The 16,458-nt window shown below is 37.4% G+C and overlaps 1 protein-coding gene across 1 annotated transcript in view; it reads left to right on the forward strand.

Moving 5' to 3' along the window:
* The window catches only part of mgat4a (mannosyl (alpha-1,3-)-glycoprotein beta-1,4-N-acetylglucosaminyltransferase, isozyme A), a 34,527-nt gene that overhangs the window by 15,033 nt on the left and 3,036 nt on the right, over positions 1 to 16,458 (forward strand). Inside the window, exons 3-16 of the mRNA XM_005798050.2 lie at positions 1,060 to 1,227; positions 1,926 to 2,066; positions 6,449 to 6,582; positions 6,691 to 6,737; positions 6,857 to 6,970; positions 9,930 to 10,005; positions 11,591 to 11,705; positions 12,626 to 12,756; positions 12,856 to 12,963; positions 13,060 to 13,134; positions 13,237 to 13,355; positions 14,588 to 14,666; positions 14,981 to 15,041; positions 16,277 to 16,389. Of these exons, the coding sequence (XP_005798107.1) occupies positions 1,060 to 1,227; positions 1,926 to 2,066; positions 6,449 to 6,582; positions 6,691 to 6,737; positions 6,857 to 6,970; positions 9,930 to 10,005; positions 11,591 to 11,705; positions 12,626 to 12,756; positions 12,856 to 12,963; positions 13,060 to 13,134; positions 13,237 to 13,355; positions 14,588 to 14,666; positions 14,981 to 15,041; positions 16,277 to 16,389 (1,481 nt within the window). The remainder of the gene's footprint in view (positions 1 to 1,059; positions 1,228 to 1,925; positions 2,067 to 6,448; positions 6,583 to 6,690; positions 6,738 to 6,856; positions 6,971 to 9,929; positions 10,006 to 11,590; positions 11,706 to 12,625; positions 12,757 to 12,855; positions 12,964 to 13,059; positions 13,135 to 13,236; positions 13,356 to 14,587; positions 14,667 to 14,980; positions 15,042 to 16,276; positions 16,390 to 16,458) is intronic.

Consider the following 16,458-nt stretch of genomic DNA (forward strand, 5'->3'; position numbering starts at 1 on the left):
TGCATTAAAAACGGAGCGATCTATAGAAAATATGGGAGATCTTTTGTTATTAATGCTGCATAACAAGTAGTTTTGTGCGAAGTGGGCTTTGTCTCCGGAGTGGGTGTGTGTTTGGAAAAAGAAGGAGCTCATACTGGAAGCCTTTCATGACGCAACAGCTACCGTTAGCGTATACCCATTGTTTGCTGTTATACATGAACCTTGTGCAGAGTGACAGTCCAGATGGTCAGTGATATTCTGAAACGGGATTTCTTTTAAAGCATGTACAACTTCTAAATTTCCAATGAAAGATGTGTGATTGAAGGAATGAGTCCTGTTAATGTACTCTGCATGAGATTGCATTGTTTTTATGAGGTGAAACACTGGCCTAACAGACTGCAATGTCACATTGTTTATAATAGATATTCATTTGTTGCAACAGCTATGAGAAGACTGAAATGATGGCATCCTTTTTGTGAACATTGTGGGTCAGTTTTTGGAGATTTGTGAAACATTTATTTCTTGACTTTCTATGAAATTTGGCTCAATACAAGACGAAACACGACTAAGGTTTACCTTCTCGTCTTCAGAAATCCAGATCTCATTGTTCCATCTGTTATACTCTTGCACTCCTCTTCTCCTGCTGCTGCTCCCTTTCTCCAGTGCTCATAAAAAACATTCACCCATAATTCAACCAAAATCCAATTCAGCTTCTGTTTTTTTTTTATACCCTGTTTATTCTAAAAATAAGATGTGTGCTCCTCCTCAAACTGAGTCTTAGATCTGGTTGTTGCATTCTGTTCTCCCTTAACTTCAACTGCTGTTGCATGAAATGCAGAGAAAAAATGCCCAGTTTACTCGGAGTTTGTCAAAACATAAACATAAATACATTTAGGATTGCAAGGCCAAACATCCAATAAATATTTAAATCAGGATTTGGAGCGGTTAGATACGCCAATACTGCTGAAAAACATGGTTTAAGTCTTTAAGCCATGTTTTTCTCCTTTTCTTTTTTCCTCTATGCAAGTTGTCACCTTTAAATGCATGAAGTTTAATCCACATATTTATTTGTCTTTATAGAGAAGCTGATGGCATACCAACGGGAGTTCCACGCTTTGAAAGAACGGCTTCGTGTTGCAGAACACAGGACTCTGCAACGTTCGTCTGAGCTCAACCACATTCTCGAGCAGTTCAGACGGGCCATCGCCGAAACCAACGGCAGCAAAGATGCGCTCATTAACTTCTCAGGTAACCGAGGCCGACGCCTTGACAGGCATTGTTCTCAACATTGTTTTATTCCAATCCAGCATTCCTTCTTGTACTTCTGGTTATCTTTATGGATTTAATTGTTATTTCATCACAATGGTGCTAAGAAACATCTATTAAGTCAAATAAAATACATAAAACCCACTGAAAACAACTAATTGTCAGACTGACAGCAGTGAAACACACCTTAGATCTAATAAGTGAGAGATGGATTATCTTGTTGAACAAGATTCTTGTTATGGTGACCCACTAGCTAATTTGAAAAGCTTATTCATTAAAAGCATAAAGCTTTGATTAAAAGCTCACCAAAGTGGAATCAGTTTAATATCTCTTAAGCCTATTTGTAATGTGTATTTGTGACAGTTTGCACATTAATGTGGTTTGTTTTGCAGTTTATTATTACTTAATTAGCTCTAATGGGGTTGATTAAAAGCATTCTTTTTTTTAAGTCATATATTAGTTATGACCAAATTTTACAGCTGAGAAGTACATCACCGTACATCACCAGCATTTTGCTTTCATCTAGCCTTCTGCTCTTTATCAGTCAGTAATGACTTATGTGATGTTTGGTTTCAATGGGATATCTGTCTAAACAATTTGGCCATGTGCTCGTAAATCCTCTCCAGTTAGAACTCTTAAAATAGCTCACCGTGAGCTCTTTTGTTCGGCCCTGTTTTCAGATGAGACACAGAAACTACTGAAGGAGCTCACAAACAAGAAAGCTCTCCAGGTGCCAAACATCTACCACCACCTGCCTCACCTCCTCAACAATGAGGGCAGCTTGCAGCCGGCAGTCCAAGTGGGTCTTGGACGCACAGGAGGTAAGAAGTGGATTTATACATTTTGCTCACTCGGCATGAAGTTAACTTTGCCAACTTTTAATGGTACTTCCCCTCCACCCCCTTCTGTACAGCGAATGATTAACAAACACAGTAAAACCCTCCGACATCTTTATTACACCAGGGAGATCCTCAGGTCTCAACATGTTCTCAGGTTGTTACTTGTTCACAACAAGTGTCCTCTGAGGATTTAGCTTTCCACACAGATATTTACGTAAAACATAACTTATAATTAAAATTATAATTGTTTTCCTCTTATGTTCTTCCTAAAGAGCGTTGCAGCAAAACTTTACACTGATAACATAAACCGAATACAAGAACCTCTTAAAATTTATGATGCATTGAACCCTCCTGTGGAGTATTTTTTTCTCTCTCTTGCCTGCATCAGTGTTTTTTATGAGCCAGCAGTTCTGCACAATGTGTTTTTCTCCTAGTTGTTGGGATACTTTCCGTCTATTTTCCATCTATTTTGCTGCTGATTTAGTTTTTATCCTGTAAGCTGCATCATACTCCATATGACCTCTTCTGCATTTAATTCCTAGCAAGAAGTGTCCTTATCTTGCTTTTCGTGCTTTATGTGTGCACTAGATTTAAGGCTGAAATAAGCTTAAGGTTTAAATCATTCTAATGGCCCTGTCCCATATTTAATCATTAAAATTGAGAAAATAAAACAGACTCTAAACAGACAGCAAAACATCAAGTCAACTGTAGCTATTAATGAAAACCAAAGATGAAATCTCTATATCATTGTTAGCAGTTTTTTGCCGTAAGTAAAAGGCGGCCTTTTTAGGCTTTTTTTCCCTTTTGCTCCCTGTCCTTGGATCAGGGACCTGAGATGTCACATGTCACTAAGGCTTAGCCTGACAAGATTTCTAGGAAGTACCGGGTACTTGTCTTTCTTGTCTGACCAGGTGTACAAACACCTCTTATCAGCAATGTTTTAAGAGACTATTGCTTTCTTCAGAAGTGAAAAAGAATGCCAACTCACTGCAGCCCTTTGCATCAGTGCCATCAGCTTTCGTCTCTGAATTATGCTCAGTTGGGTTTATTGCAATGCACAAAGCGGAGCTACAGCTCCTGGGAAGCGATCTGTCATGGTGGCTCACAACTGCTGCCTGCAGATTTTCCCTAGCTTGTCTAATTAATTAAAATTTGAAGTTTTAAATGTAACAATATAGTCTTAGTTTCGTTTTTATTTCATTGTTCCTATAATGTAGTTACACTGTTAACCAGGACATTTGACTGGTTACACTAATCTTCAAGGGATTAGTTTTTTTTATTGATGTGTGGCACTTTTTTTTTCATACCTTCTCACTGTACCAGTAATGCTGGATACATGACATTGTTAGTTGCCACTGGCAACCCTTCCTTCAAGGTAAAAGCACTGCATCATAGAGCTTAGAAATCTCTATCTTGGATTTCTTGTTTCATTGCCAGTCTGTGAATGTTTGGCACTGGGTTATTTATAGCTGCACAATTCAGGATGCTATCCAACTCAAAATTTAACAATGCTGATGAAATAACAGTGGGTGGAGAGACTTCTGAGACAGATCTAGGTGGGCATTCATGTGCCTGCTCAGATATTCGTGGTCTCAGATGTTTTTCTCTATTTAAAAATATGACAGAAAAAGGAAGACGTCACCCCACAGCCTTCAGTGTCTGCTCAGCGTGGAGACACTCAGATTTGACGACAGTTGGAGTTTCCAGTCCCATCACATGACTATTGTCATTCATTGGCGTCTCACTTACTAGTTCTGACAACTGTGATTGTGAGGACCCCAGATTTTTATCTCTCCTTCTGTGGGCAACTTCTTCGATCACAAGATCTCTATTCCACAGATTCTTTCTTCTGTTTTTAGAAGGAAACACTACAGCAGTGCTGTCAGCTGACAAACCTCATATTTGCATCTTTTGTGGTTTTGTTTTCTTATTTACATTTGAAATTTTCTGAGGTAAAACTTGTTTGGCCTGATGTTTGAGTTTCAGGATTTCAGGGACTGATGTGGCACAGAATGAATGGACAAAAGCACCACAGAACTGTTCCTCTACAGTGTTTTACAAGCTTATCTAAAAACATGTTGGTTTATTTATGGTATCCCTCAAACAGTTTCACCTGACTCTTTCACAACACCAATACAAAGTCTTCTTGGAGGCACTTTGGTTGTTGACAGATGAAACTAATAATATGATGATTCATATTTTAACAGTGCAATCACTATTGTGAAACCAGGTAGTGACAGCAATGCCTGTGGGTACGGTGAAGTAGCTCTTCCACCACAGCCCTCCTCACACCTGCTTGTCAGCTGAGTAAACTGACTTCCCTACTCAAGGGCGTTAGAGTTCATTTTAATGCCTGTCATAACAGATAGATTTAAAAAAATTCATTGACCAAACGGGAAGATGATGTCATGATTTGAAAGACGCAAACTCTGTTAGAAGTGCTTTTTTGTTCGTTGAAGATCTCTAGTATTTAAATTTAAACCTATATGGCAATGAGGTTTACTTAAGACAGTAAAAAAGAAAACATTTATTCTTTTTATTAGTAACATTTTCCTAAAATAAATGCAAATCATTTCTGTTCCATCACCTAATGTAAAGTGTTGATAAAGTTTTAAAAATGAATGATATGCTACCACAAGGAAGTTGTATGGACTTCAAAGTTTACTAAAATACTTTTTACTGTTTATTGAGATGATTATATAAAAAGTAAGTGAAGATAAAAAGTAAAATGTGTTGTTTTTAGGCTATAAAGCCATTACTCTATGTAGTCAGTCAGCACAAATATGGCTTTTATACCAACAAATCCTCTATTTCCAGTTGAGTTACATTTAGCTGTGCAGTTGAGCTGCTGAATATTGTACAATAATTGTCACAATTCATGTTTTAAAATGTAAATGTGGCATTTTTAGGTTCAACACTTATTTTACCTGCTGTGTATGGTTTTACACTTGTATCTATCTTTTGTTTGCTTGTTTTATTTTTCGTTCACACTTCTTGTCTCTTTTTATTTCACACTAAATAAATTGTATCCATGGTGTCTGAACTAAAAACAACACGTTCACACTCATTTCAGTAAATGATTGAACAACATTTTACAAAACACTAGAAACTGTACCAGTCACTTGTTTTCAGCGATCTGACAGAAACATGTAGCATTTTTTTCCCCTCCTCCTGCCTTCTGGTGGAGTGAAAAGGACAGCCCAGCGGAGCGGAGCGGGCGAGCTGATCAAGGGACGAGGGGCGGTGTAGTCCTGGAGTCAGTCCTGCTGCACATGCATGCATTATCCCTCATTCATTGTCTGCCATCCTCCCTGTCACTCTTGTCTTTTCTCCTTCCTCCCACATTCTCCTTTCATCCTCGACCTACTTTCTTGGTGGTGGGTGTCGCTATACAACATGGAGCTCAGTGTGAAAAACACAAAAGCAGAACTAGGACAGATTCTCCATGCTGCACAGATCACTCTAGAGAATTGCACCCCTTCTCAATCTGCTGTGCTGTTCACTCATGCTACACCTCAAGTTTTGTTGCCTGCTTTTACTTGGGCCCCATGTGTCCACTGAATCGGCGCAGTCAGCATGTTCCCCCTTTAACCGTCCTCCGCCTGCAACTATCAAACACACAATCTCTCACACATTCCATATTCATATCTGCTGATTGCTGCCCCAATAAAGTAAGTCATGTAGAGCTGTTATCAGCTCTTAACCTTGGTTAACATTTCCTAAGCTAAACATCGACCTTTATGTAAACCAGGCAAACTCTAGTGAAGCCTTTACCTCTGTGATTAAAGAGAGACCCACAATACTATTTATTTTTGAGTATTTGATTTGATGGATTGCTTTAGCTTGCTGTGAGGCAGCAGCTAACGAGCAAAGTTTTTTTTATATATATATATACATTTAGACTTTTTTTCAAAGTTTGTATAAGCTATAATGCCATAGCATTTTTCAAATAAAATATTGTCTTATTTTAAAATCTGAATATTGTCTTAATGTAGTTTAGAGTATATGAACCTTATTAGATACTTCTGTTAATTACATCTCCCAACCGCGCCCATTGAACCATATCCATACTATCTCTCTCTCTGTGGGAAAACAGTGCTAATAATCAAAAATATTCCTGTTGAGTTATAATTGTATCTTGTGGCATTGTATCTTACAAACTCTTTCTATTTGTCATCCTTCTCTATGCCATCTGCCAGTCTTGGCACAAATTGCATTTTTTTGTGGATCTAGGTTGACTTAATCTGTTGTCGACTGTCTCACTCACGCTAAAGATTATTTGTTTTGGCCCACTCAGTTGTGATTAAACTGCTACCCCTATGGTTCTTTCCTGTTTCTCACCTCGTGCTGTATCTTTTCCTCAGTTACCATGGTGATGGGGATCCCCACAGTGAAGCGAAAGGTGAAGTCGTATCTGTCAGAGACGCTACGTTCACTAATAGACAAGCTCTCACCAGAGGAAAAGCTTGACTGTGTCATCATTGTATTTGTTGGGGAGGTGAGAACTTGAGTGGTAGTGTAATGCTTTTTCAGAGTCGAAGGAAAAAGCAAACAAAAAAACCATACTGCGTGGGTGTAATGTTTCCTCCTGGTGTGATCTCTGCAGACGGACCTGGACTATGTTCACAGCGTGGTTGTTGGCCTCGAAAAAGAGTAAGTACACTTCTTTTTTTTCTGCAGACGGCTTTAAAGCTCAGGATACTAACATTTGTACACAGCAACCCACGGAAAGCTTCATGTCTCATCTGCGTCCAAACCGTTTCTGTCATTAGGTTCTCTACAGAGCTCAACTCCGGTTTGTTGGAGGTCATATCCCCACCAGCCGCCTATTATCCTGACCTGAACAACCTCAAAGAGACGTTTGGAGACTCCAAAGAAAGAGTCAGGTAAAAATGCTTTACACAAGTAACTAGACCTTAGTAGATATGTTACGTTAAGCAATATTACTGTATGTTAGGTCTAAATTACCTAAACACAGACACAAAGAAGAGACAAGAGTCAGAACTACGTTTAACCTGCAGGGAGAGCACAGTTGAAACCCAGTTACAGATTTCTACCTATGCTCTGAAGCTTCAACTGAGTCTTACCCTGCTTTTATTAGCATTAGGAACTCCCTAGTTACATGACAGCGTGCAGCTCTGAAGGGAGGGGGAAAAGAAAAACAGCTGCACACTCATATGAACATAACTCATTTATACGAACAAGGTAAGACTATAGATTTGCAGTTCCCCTGGACAATTGGCGCTGGAATGTCTCGTTCATGGTATCCTACTTTTTCACTCCTCAGCAGGCTGCTTCCAGAGTTTCTGCAAACACTTTAAAACACTCAAAGCACTTCAAAACACTTAAAATGTAAATGCAAAGGTAGATAAATGGATGATAATATAAAATAAAGATAAAGCAAATAAAGGTAAAGCAAATAAATGATAATAAAAGATAATAAAATACAGTGTACATAAATCTTTTAAATTATTATGTAAACTATCAAAAAAAAATGTCTAAAGATTGAATTGTGTGACTTAAAAAAGGAAACAAAGAAAATCTAAAGAAAATATTTGGTAATTATGCTTATACTTTAAGTAAAGTCTGTTAAAATTAAAGTGACTGGGAACTGGTTAATAGCATAGTCAAGAATTTGATTTAAAGTTATTAATCAGACTTTTTGTTTAAAAATATGAATATGTTGAACAAAATATCAACCCACTAACAAATGGTAAACAGATGTCTATCGCTACTTCTGCTCCACTGCTACATGGAGAAAGTGGAACATTTTCTGAATAAGTAAACTGATTTAAATGTTTAAACTTTAATCAAAATTGAACTATTCTCCCAGAAGTTTAAAGAAAGGGCCACCTAATTCTCCACGTCAGTATGAAGCGTAGACTTTGAGAGAGGAACAAATAAACGGGGGGGAGCAATTTAAAGTCTCCAAATCACCTTAATATGTGATTTTGAGGCATCAGACATCCATCTTCGCAGAAGACGTTAAGTGCCTTTTGTTGGCCCAGATCTTCTCTGTTCAGTTCAGAGCTTTTTCACAAAAGTAGTTCAGGTGCTTAACTAGGGTTAATGCTACAGACAGTTTTTAACTGGATCTGTAAAAGAACTCATTTGCTTTTCTTCCACCTAAGAGCCAAGTTGGAGCTACTTCTTTATAAAAGTTTCATTCGGTTAATATTTGATCCTTCCACTGGGTTTTTGTGAAGGATTACAGTGTATGGAAAATGTTTATGTACACATATTACAGTATTTATCCCTGTATCCCTGCCAGTAGATACCATAATATCCCCAACTTAGCTTATAGTAACTTTTTTTAATCATTGCTTGGGAATGCTTCACAATCAGCTGATCTCTCATCACAACTTTTATTAGTACAACCTGCTGATATTAAAACACCGACATTAATAGTCTGAATCAGAAATGGAGTTTATGTTTTTGTTGTTTATAATCAGCTGTGAGTGTAGTTTTATATTGCACTTTGACTTGCTTAAACTCTGGGGAGTCAGTGGAGTCCTCAAGATGACCTGATCAGCCAATCAGGAGATTTTGGTCAATTTTGTTAGTTGGCCAATAAGAAAAACATATTATCTTATTAAATTGCTACCACGTCCTTTAAACTCGAGTGAAATATATAATGTAAAAAAAGTTATTCTTCTATATAAAACTAGCTCAAGGCCACAGATGTTTTTCCATTGACCCATTTATCTTTTAATTGAGTAAAAAGACTGAGTTTACCACTTAAAATAATATTTAGATTTAACTAATCATGGATTAAATTGAAGCCTCTCCGGTTTTTGAGTTCAGCAAAGTAGGATGCACGTTAGAGCTTTGATGTTCTAATGAGACAGACCATTTAAAAAAAAAAAGATGAAGACTTGAAGATTTCAAAGACAGCTGTTAAATGTATAAGAGTGGTCAGATCTCTGGTGTTTGTTTTTGTGTACAGCATACATCGACGTTTCTTCTGGTACTTGGTAATAAAACATGATAAAATACTGAGTTAAATTTAGTTTAACCAATGCTCTGATGGAATGTAAAAGAGCTGTGATGAGAATTGCAGAAAAAGTGGAGAGATGAGTCAGGGGAAAACGGAGGGGAGGGAGTATGTGATAGCTTTTAGGTGGCTTGATGGGGCGCTTAGTATTCCACAGGCATTTGTCAAAGTCAGATCAAGGTCATCAGCAGCAGCACTCTGTGTCACTGTCTCTAAGCAGGGCTCCATCTGATCCACCGTGCTTTATCTTCTCTTTGTAGTTGAATTGATTAGAAATCTGTTTACAGTGCAGTGCAGGCTTCTTCTATGTATTCATATAATAGCTTTCAGGAGCGCCGCACTCTGTGTGGGTGTTTTGAGTGCACAGACGTTTCAGATTGCATCTAGATCAACATGATTGTCACACTTTCTATGTTTGCGTCTAAATTAGCTAAGAAAATACTGTGGACTTTCAAAGTTGGAATAAGTGACCATCCCTGCTTACTGGTGTGTTATAAGAAGGCAGGCATGCACATTTATATGTTACAGAGCTTGTGTAGTCAGAAATATGTCTTTGACAGCTCCCACACAGAAATACCTGCAGTCCTCTGTGAGCAATCTTATTCCCAACCGCTACATCATTTGGATCAAACAATTAGTGTGGCAGCTGGGGTTTATAAATTATTCAAGCAGAGTCTGCTCTCGCAACTTTGCACGCATACCTGGAAAAGCACTTTTGCTTTGTACATGTAAAGCAGTCTGTCTGACATGCACTTCACAAATGTAAGACTCCTTAACATTCAGGAGGATGGACTCAGCTATCATTGGTTGATTTTTATGTTTGTGTTTCAATGACTTCTGTTTTTATTTAGATGGCGAACGAAGCAGAATCTGGATTATTCCTTTCTCATGATGTATGCTGTGAGCAAAGGGGTTTATTATGTCCAGGTATGTACTTGAATTTTAATGCAGAAATTTCTTCAATGCTTCTATTAGGAGCTGAATCATTATGTGTGACATAATTCAGAAGAGTCTCAATTTGGTATGTTTGCTGCAGCATGAGTATAAACACAACATACTTAAAATGTATTATCCGAAAAACGTTTTTGTCACTTCACTCTGAAAGGTAAAATATTACAATAATAAACCTTTGTGTGTAAATATTACATGTCAGTCAAGATAAGTGTATTTATAACTCTGCTACAGTGCCAGCCATTTTACCAGCAACCCTGCTAAAGATGTGTGAAATGTATTTTTTTTAGCTTCAGTCGCATAATGAAACATGAAAATTCTACAAAATAGAATCTCAACACAGTTGGAGGGGAAAGAATCCCACGTAAATAAAAATTTATGCCAAAATCCCCTCGGCTACAATCAACAGTACTCCTGCTTTCAACACTTTTTACTGTGTCCCAAAAAGACACACCTACTTCTCTTTAATTCAGTTGAAAAATACTTTTATGCCAAAGGGAAATTAAATGCTGTCTTAACTCGTATCATCCAAGTAATTTCAAAGAGTGATGACGTTGTGGGGAGGACAGAACTCAGCTAGTGCTCGACCTCTGACTGAAAACTGCTGCTGTGTGGCAGCCTCATGCCTGTGATGATATGCTAGCAACTCAATATAACAGCTGCAGAAAAGATGTCTAACAGTAACATGCCCTGAATGACACCATCAGTTGTTACCAAGCGCGGCTAATCCACCTCATTTGCTTTTGCCACTCCTTTATACATCTCTGTTTGGCCGTTTGGTTAAAAAACCTGTCAGAGAGACATTGGAGTTGGTGATGTTATCCTTGCTTTTTGCTTAAAAGCTTGCAATGTTAGCAATCTTTTTATACTTACCATCATGATGAAATGGTACATGAAGGGATTTTGTTAAAATATATTTTTATGTTGGTTATTTTCCCCCCAATGTGTAAATGTGCATAAATTGAAGATTTTTTTTTTCTAAATATCTTGAGCATGAGATATTTGTGTTACTACATGTAAAAATGTATTTCTTTAAAGGCTAACAAATCTTTAATACATGAGAAACTGTTGTAATCAACAGTAACCTAATCAAACCAAACAAGAAAGCTGTTTTTATTTCTGAAAATTTAAAAAGGCAGTCATTTTCATTCCCTCGGCACTTAACTAGTGCATTTTAAGATGGCAGTGATTTTCTCTATTACCATAAATCTCTTGGGCTTCTCCAACTCTTGTAATCTAGGCACGTTGTTTATGATCCTAATGAAGTTAGAAGTGTTGACAGAATTTTTACTGTGTTAAAATGTCCTTTTTCTCTCATCCATTAAATGTCATTTCTATCTGTGCTCAGTGGAAAGAAAAGAGGTATTGTCATGAGAAAATATTTTCAACTGTCTTAGTGTAGCCTGCGACTCTAGTTTAGTATAGTTGTTTCCTAGCTCAGCTCAGACAATGTTGATCATGAAAATAGAAGAGCTCCCCTCCCCATTAAGGATTACCTCACATTAATCTCACACAGTGATTCTTTTCTGGTATTTTAATCATTCTGTGTTGCTTCTTTTAGCTGGAGGACGACATTGTGGCCAAGCCAAACTATTTTGCCACTATGAAGAACTTCGCCCTGCAGCTGTCCTCTGAGGACTGGATGATCCTGGAGTTCTCCCAGCTTGGCTTCATTGGTATTACCTTCTATCTATCAACCTCAAAACAATTCCCAAACAAATGCAGTGTGGTACAGACTACTTCTGCACTATTATTACTGCTATCTATTTTATTTTTAAAGTATATGACTTGCATTCTTAAATACCTAGGTTTTTATTAAGTAAATGTTTGCTTATAAAAGCAATATAATGGAGTTTGCAGGTATAACTCATTCTAACAGCACTGCAAAATTACTAAAATTCAAAATGATAAATACTGTCAACCAATAAGATAAGATAAAATTAGTCAATGAAATTATTATTAATTCCTAGAATAAAATGCAGATTTAAATACACGTAATGACTGTGGATTGATTATTACCCGCAGTCTGAATTCAGACTTCAGTGTTCTTGTTGCATTTCCAACTGAGAACTTGTAAATTCTGACTTCTGATCACAAGAAAACCAACTGTTATACACACTGGCAAATATAATGGCTGCTGGTTTGTTGCATCTCAAGTCTTTTAATAAATGAAAAAAAGTAGTTCACGTTCCATTGAGTGTTTTTAACAATGAAAATATAATTTGTAAATCCTTAGACCAATATACTGTGTTAGACTGACGATCTGTACAGAACGTACCGACTACTCTGTATGAGTACCATGGGCACCAACATGAACTAAAACATCAAACTATCATGGCTTTCTGTCGAACTACTGTTAATATTTTGCAAATTATAGTATGGCATTTATTCATTTTTAATTAATTTCTAATCTGTTTTATCCCTTCAGTAATTTGTCAAAGATCTCAATAAAACTCTTATGTTGTATCATGTTGGAGTCTTGTGGCCTCTGTGATTCTTTCAGGGGTTTGTCTTGTTTCAAGTAACTGGTAACTTATTATCAACCTTCTCTGAAGGAACAAGAAACATTTCTTGAGTTGTTTTCTCGTTCTTACAGGAAAAATGTTCCAGGCTCCAGATCTGAACCTCATTGTTGAGTTCATCTTTATGTTCTACAAAGAGAAGCCTATCGACTGGCTGCTGGACCATATTCTCTGGGTCAAAGTCTGTAACCCTGAGAAGGATGCGGTATGTCCTGTCAATAATGTACAAACAAGAGATTCAACATTGCGGGGATTAATCTCATCATTGTCTCATTTGTTGCTTTTTTTTCTTCTTTCCCTCCAGAAACACTGTGAGCGGCAGAAATCCAGCCTTCGCGTGCGGTTTAGACCCTCGCTCTTCCAGCACGTTGGACTCCATTCTTCTCTTGCTGGAAAGATTCAGAAACTCACAGTGAGTTCTCGTGTCCTGACCGTTGTTGACGTTGAGAGTGAGGGAAATCTGTTTCCTGTATAGAAACAGTGGTTTCCTTTCTGTCTGCGTTTGTAGGATAAGGACTTCCTGAAGCCGCTGCTCCATAAGATGCATGTTAATCCCCCAGCAGAGGTCTCCACTTCCATGAAGGTAACACTCCAGAGGTTTTGTAATATATGCTCTGTATTGTGGTCAGTTAAATCATATTGAAATTAATTTTTTAATAGTAAATGTGTCTTTTGCATCATGCAGGTTTATCAGGGCCACACTCTCGAGAAGACGTATCTTGGAGAAGATTTCTTCTGGGCTATCACACCTACTTCTGGAGACTACGTCCTCTTTAAATTTGACAGACCAGTTAGCATAGAAAGGTAAGGAGCAGCAGCACCCTACATACGGCGTATCTTTACCTTACAGGCCAAACATTTTCACACACAGGCACACACAGAGAGCTTTTTTTTACCTATTTTTCTTTTCTGTCCTTCAGTAAGTGTGGCTCGGCTTCAGTGAGGATGTAGGTGTGTGTGTGTGTGCATGTCTCTGGAGGTCAGGGTGAGCTAATGAGAGCGCTCTAAATTCAGCAATCTCAGGCTGCTGCTCTGCAGTGGTGAGGCAGATAGGAAGGAAGATGGAGAAATAGAAGCAGGTTAAAACCAGACTGAGAGGAGAGACAACCAAAACCCTTTGTTCATTTGTTCACGAGGTAAAATAAGGCTGCAGTTGTGAAAATAACATTACAAGTACAATGCCCATACCTACATGTGCCACCGATCTTATCCATCAATCTCATCTACCTCTTCAAAGATCGGAAAATCACTAAACTAGAACTTCCTCTTCCTCTGGTTTTGTACAATGTTTTTTTTTTTTATAAAAAAAAAATTGGAACATTGAGGGATAATTTTATCTTCAAAACAAATAAAATTGATATCGGCCAAAATATGAATTTTAAAGATTTGTGATTGGGCAGACAACTGCAGTCAATTCACTCCTAAGTATAACAACTAAAGCCATCCAAATAATGAAAGGAAATTGTTTCAAATGTAATAGGATAAAAAGTTTTTCTTTCTTTAAGGCTATGATCTTGGAACATTGCTGCAATTTTCCTCCAGTTTGTCTCGGATTTTTTTTGAAAACTTCAGCTGCCTAAAGCAAAGAGAACGTAGCATTTGGAACGTTGAGAAATGTTTTGAGCAAGAAATCTAAAAACCACAAGCTTACACAACTGTAGGCAGCTTGTTTTTACAATGCCTTGCAAAAATATTGGTACTCCATAAACCTTTTTACATGCTGCCGCATTACTGCAACAACCTTGTTTGTATCTTAGTCCATCAAAATTTCAAGGCTTCCACTCAGTCACATTTGGATTTGGATTAAGGACTTTTTTATATTTTTATTTGGGATAGAAAAAAATAAAAAAAACAATGCATCATTTTACTGTCCTCTACTGCTTTGTGTTGGCTTACTTTTGCAAGGCACTGAATGCCTTAACCACGTGTATCCAATTTCATGACATACAAATATTGGTTGGACTGTCTCCCTGTTGAAGCGACTAGTGCTCATCCTTGGATGCAAATGTTAAAATAATGCATTATTTAATTGGCAGGTTCCTGTTTCGCAGCGGAAACCAGGAGCACCCAGGGGACAAGATTGAAAACACCACAGTGGAAATACTACCTTCATTGGTAGGGAAACACCTCCCGCCCCGCCCCACACACACACACACCCACCTACACACACACAGTCCGTCACTGAGAGATGTGCAAAAGACCCTGATTACATTACATTGAGTGGTTGCTCTTTTATACATAGCGTATTGATTTTTGACAGTACTGAGGGTGATGACAGAATCACTGCTTCTGTCACTTCGGTCGGAATATGTAATTTACACATTTATTGTAAAACATTTAACTTATGAACATGCTAGGTGCTGTTTAAATGGTACGTCAGTGACATTTGAATTTGTCTTTACATTTTGTTTTCTGTCTTTCAATTTTAGGAAAGTGGACTGCAGACCAAAGAGAAGTACAAGCGAACTGAAGATCGCTTTTACAGGATTGGTAAGAGTTTTTAATGTGTTGATTCTATAGTTATTGGTTCCCCAAGCAGTCCTTTTAAAGAGAAAGTGCCTGACTTTACAGGGTTGAGAGCTGTTCCACATATTCATCTTTTCTCATTCTTCGCTTCATTTGACTTAAAGACACAATTCCAGATAAAATCCTGGTAGATTTGAACAAACTCTACATGTTTACTGACATAATGGAAGAACAGAAAAGTTTTTCTTTTCCCTGTTATCATTCCCAACAGAAATGAGCCTCCTGGGCTATCATACTTACTGCCAAGATGATCAAGAAGTTGTGGTTTCATAATGAAATGATTCACTAAACTCTGATCAACTTAAAATATCAATAGTTTTAGTTAAATTGCTTGTAAAGGTTCACTTTAGTTTACCAATATTTCTGCTTGTTAGTAATAGTGAGGGAAGGCAAAAAGTTGTAAATTAGTTGATGGAAACATGTGAACATCATAATGATGATGTGACACCAGGAAGGTTTTAGTGTGCAACCAACTATGGAAAGTAACTAGTTACATTTACTCGTGTAGCTGTAATTAAGTACAGTTTACGTGTACTTTGTACTTTTTGAAGACGTGAACTTTTGCTTTTACTTGGGTTTGTTTTGAGAAAAGTATTCTACTCTTATACATTTGAAATCTTGTATAAATGAGAAAAAATTAAATAAACCAAAGATTTTGAAAATATGTCTTTAAAAACACACTTAATACCACACAAATATTTTTGTTAACACGTTTTATTTTGGGTTACATTTTTATTTATAAAGACTGTTCTTTAACTAAAAACAGTTTCAGACCAATATCTTCTCTTTTATTTCATAAAGTCTACGAGTGGAACATTCTTCTGCTCATAAAACTAATTAACTTTTACATAAAGTAACATTTTAATGAGGTATTGTTTATTTGTATTTGAGTACATTTTAGACTGGTGACTTAAAATTGGTCAAGGTAACTGTACTTTTACATTAATACATTACTTTTATACTCTTACCACCTTTGTGTACAACATGTGATATGCCTTCTAATTTTCCTCTGCATGTTCTCTTCACAATTTCCTTATTCATTTTTTGATAATCTGCAAGATAATTGTTCTCTCTGCTCTCATCAGTTTATAACTATGACTCACATTTTGTCGCTGTTTCTTGCATTTTAAGTATTGTTCTCAGCCAGTGAAGATGGCTAAGGTTTAAATGATTTTGTGTGTTCATGTGTGAACACTCAGGTAATTTTGAGAAAGGTGTGGCAGAGGGAGCGGTAGATCCAGCCTTCAACCCTGTTGTTGCCCTTCGGCTTTCCGTTCTGAAAGACTCCGCGGTGTGGGCCATCCTCAGTGAGGTAAGTCAGTTGTCCAGGTCACGACATGTTCAACTTTTTTCCAGATGTGGAGCCCATCTTTGTTTGTGC

The sequence above is a fragment of the Xiphophorus maculatus genome, chromosome 7 (genome assembly GCF_002775205.1).
Source record: "Xiphophorus maculatus strain JP 163 A chromosome 7, X_maculatus-5.0-male, whole genome shotgun sequence".
NCBI lineage: Eukaryota > Metazoa > Chordata > Actinopteri > Cyprinodontiformes > Poeciliidae > Xiphophorus > Xiphophorus maculatus.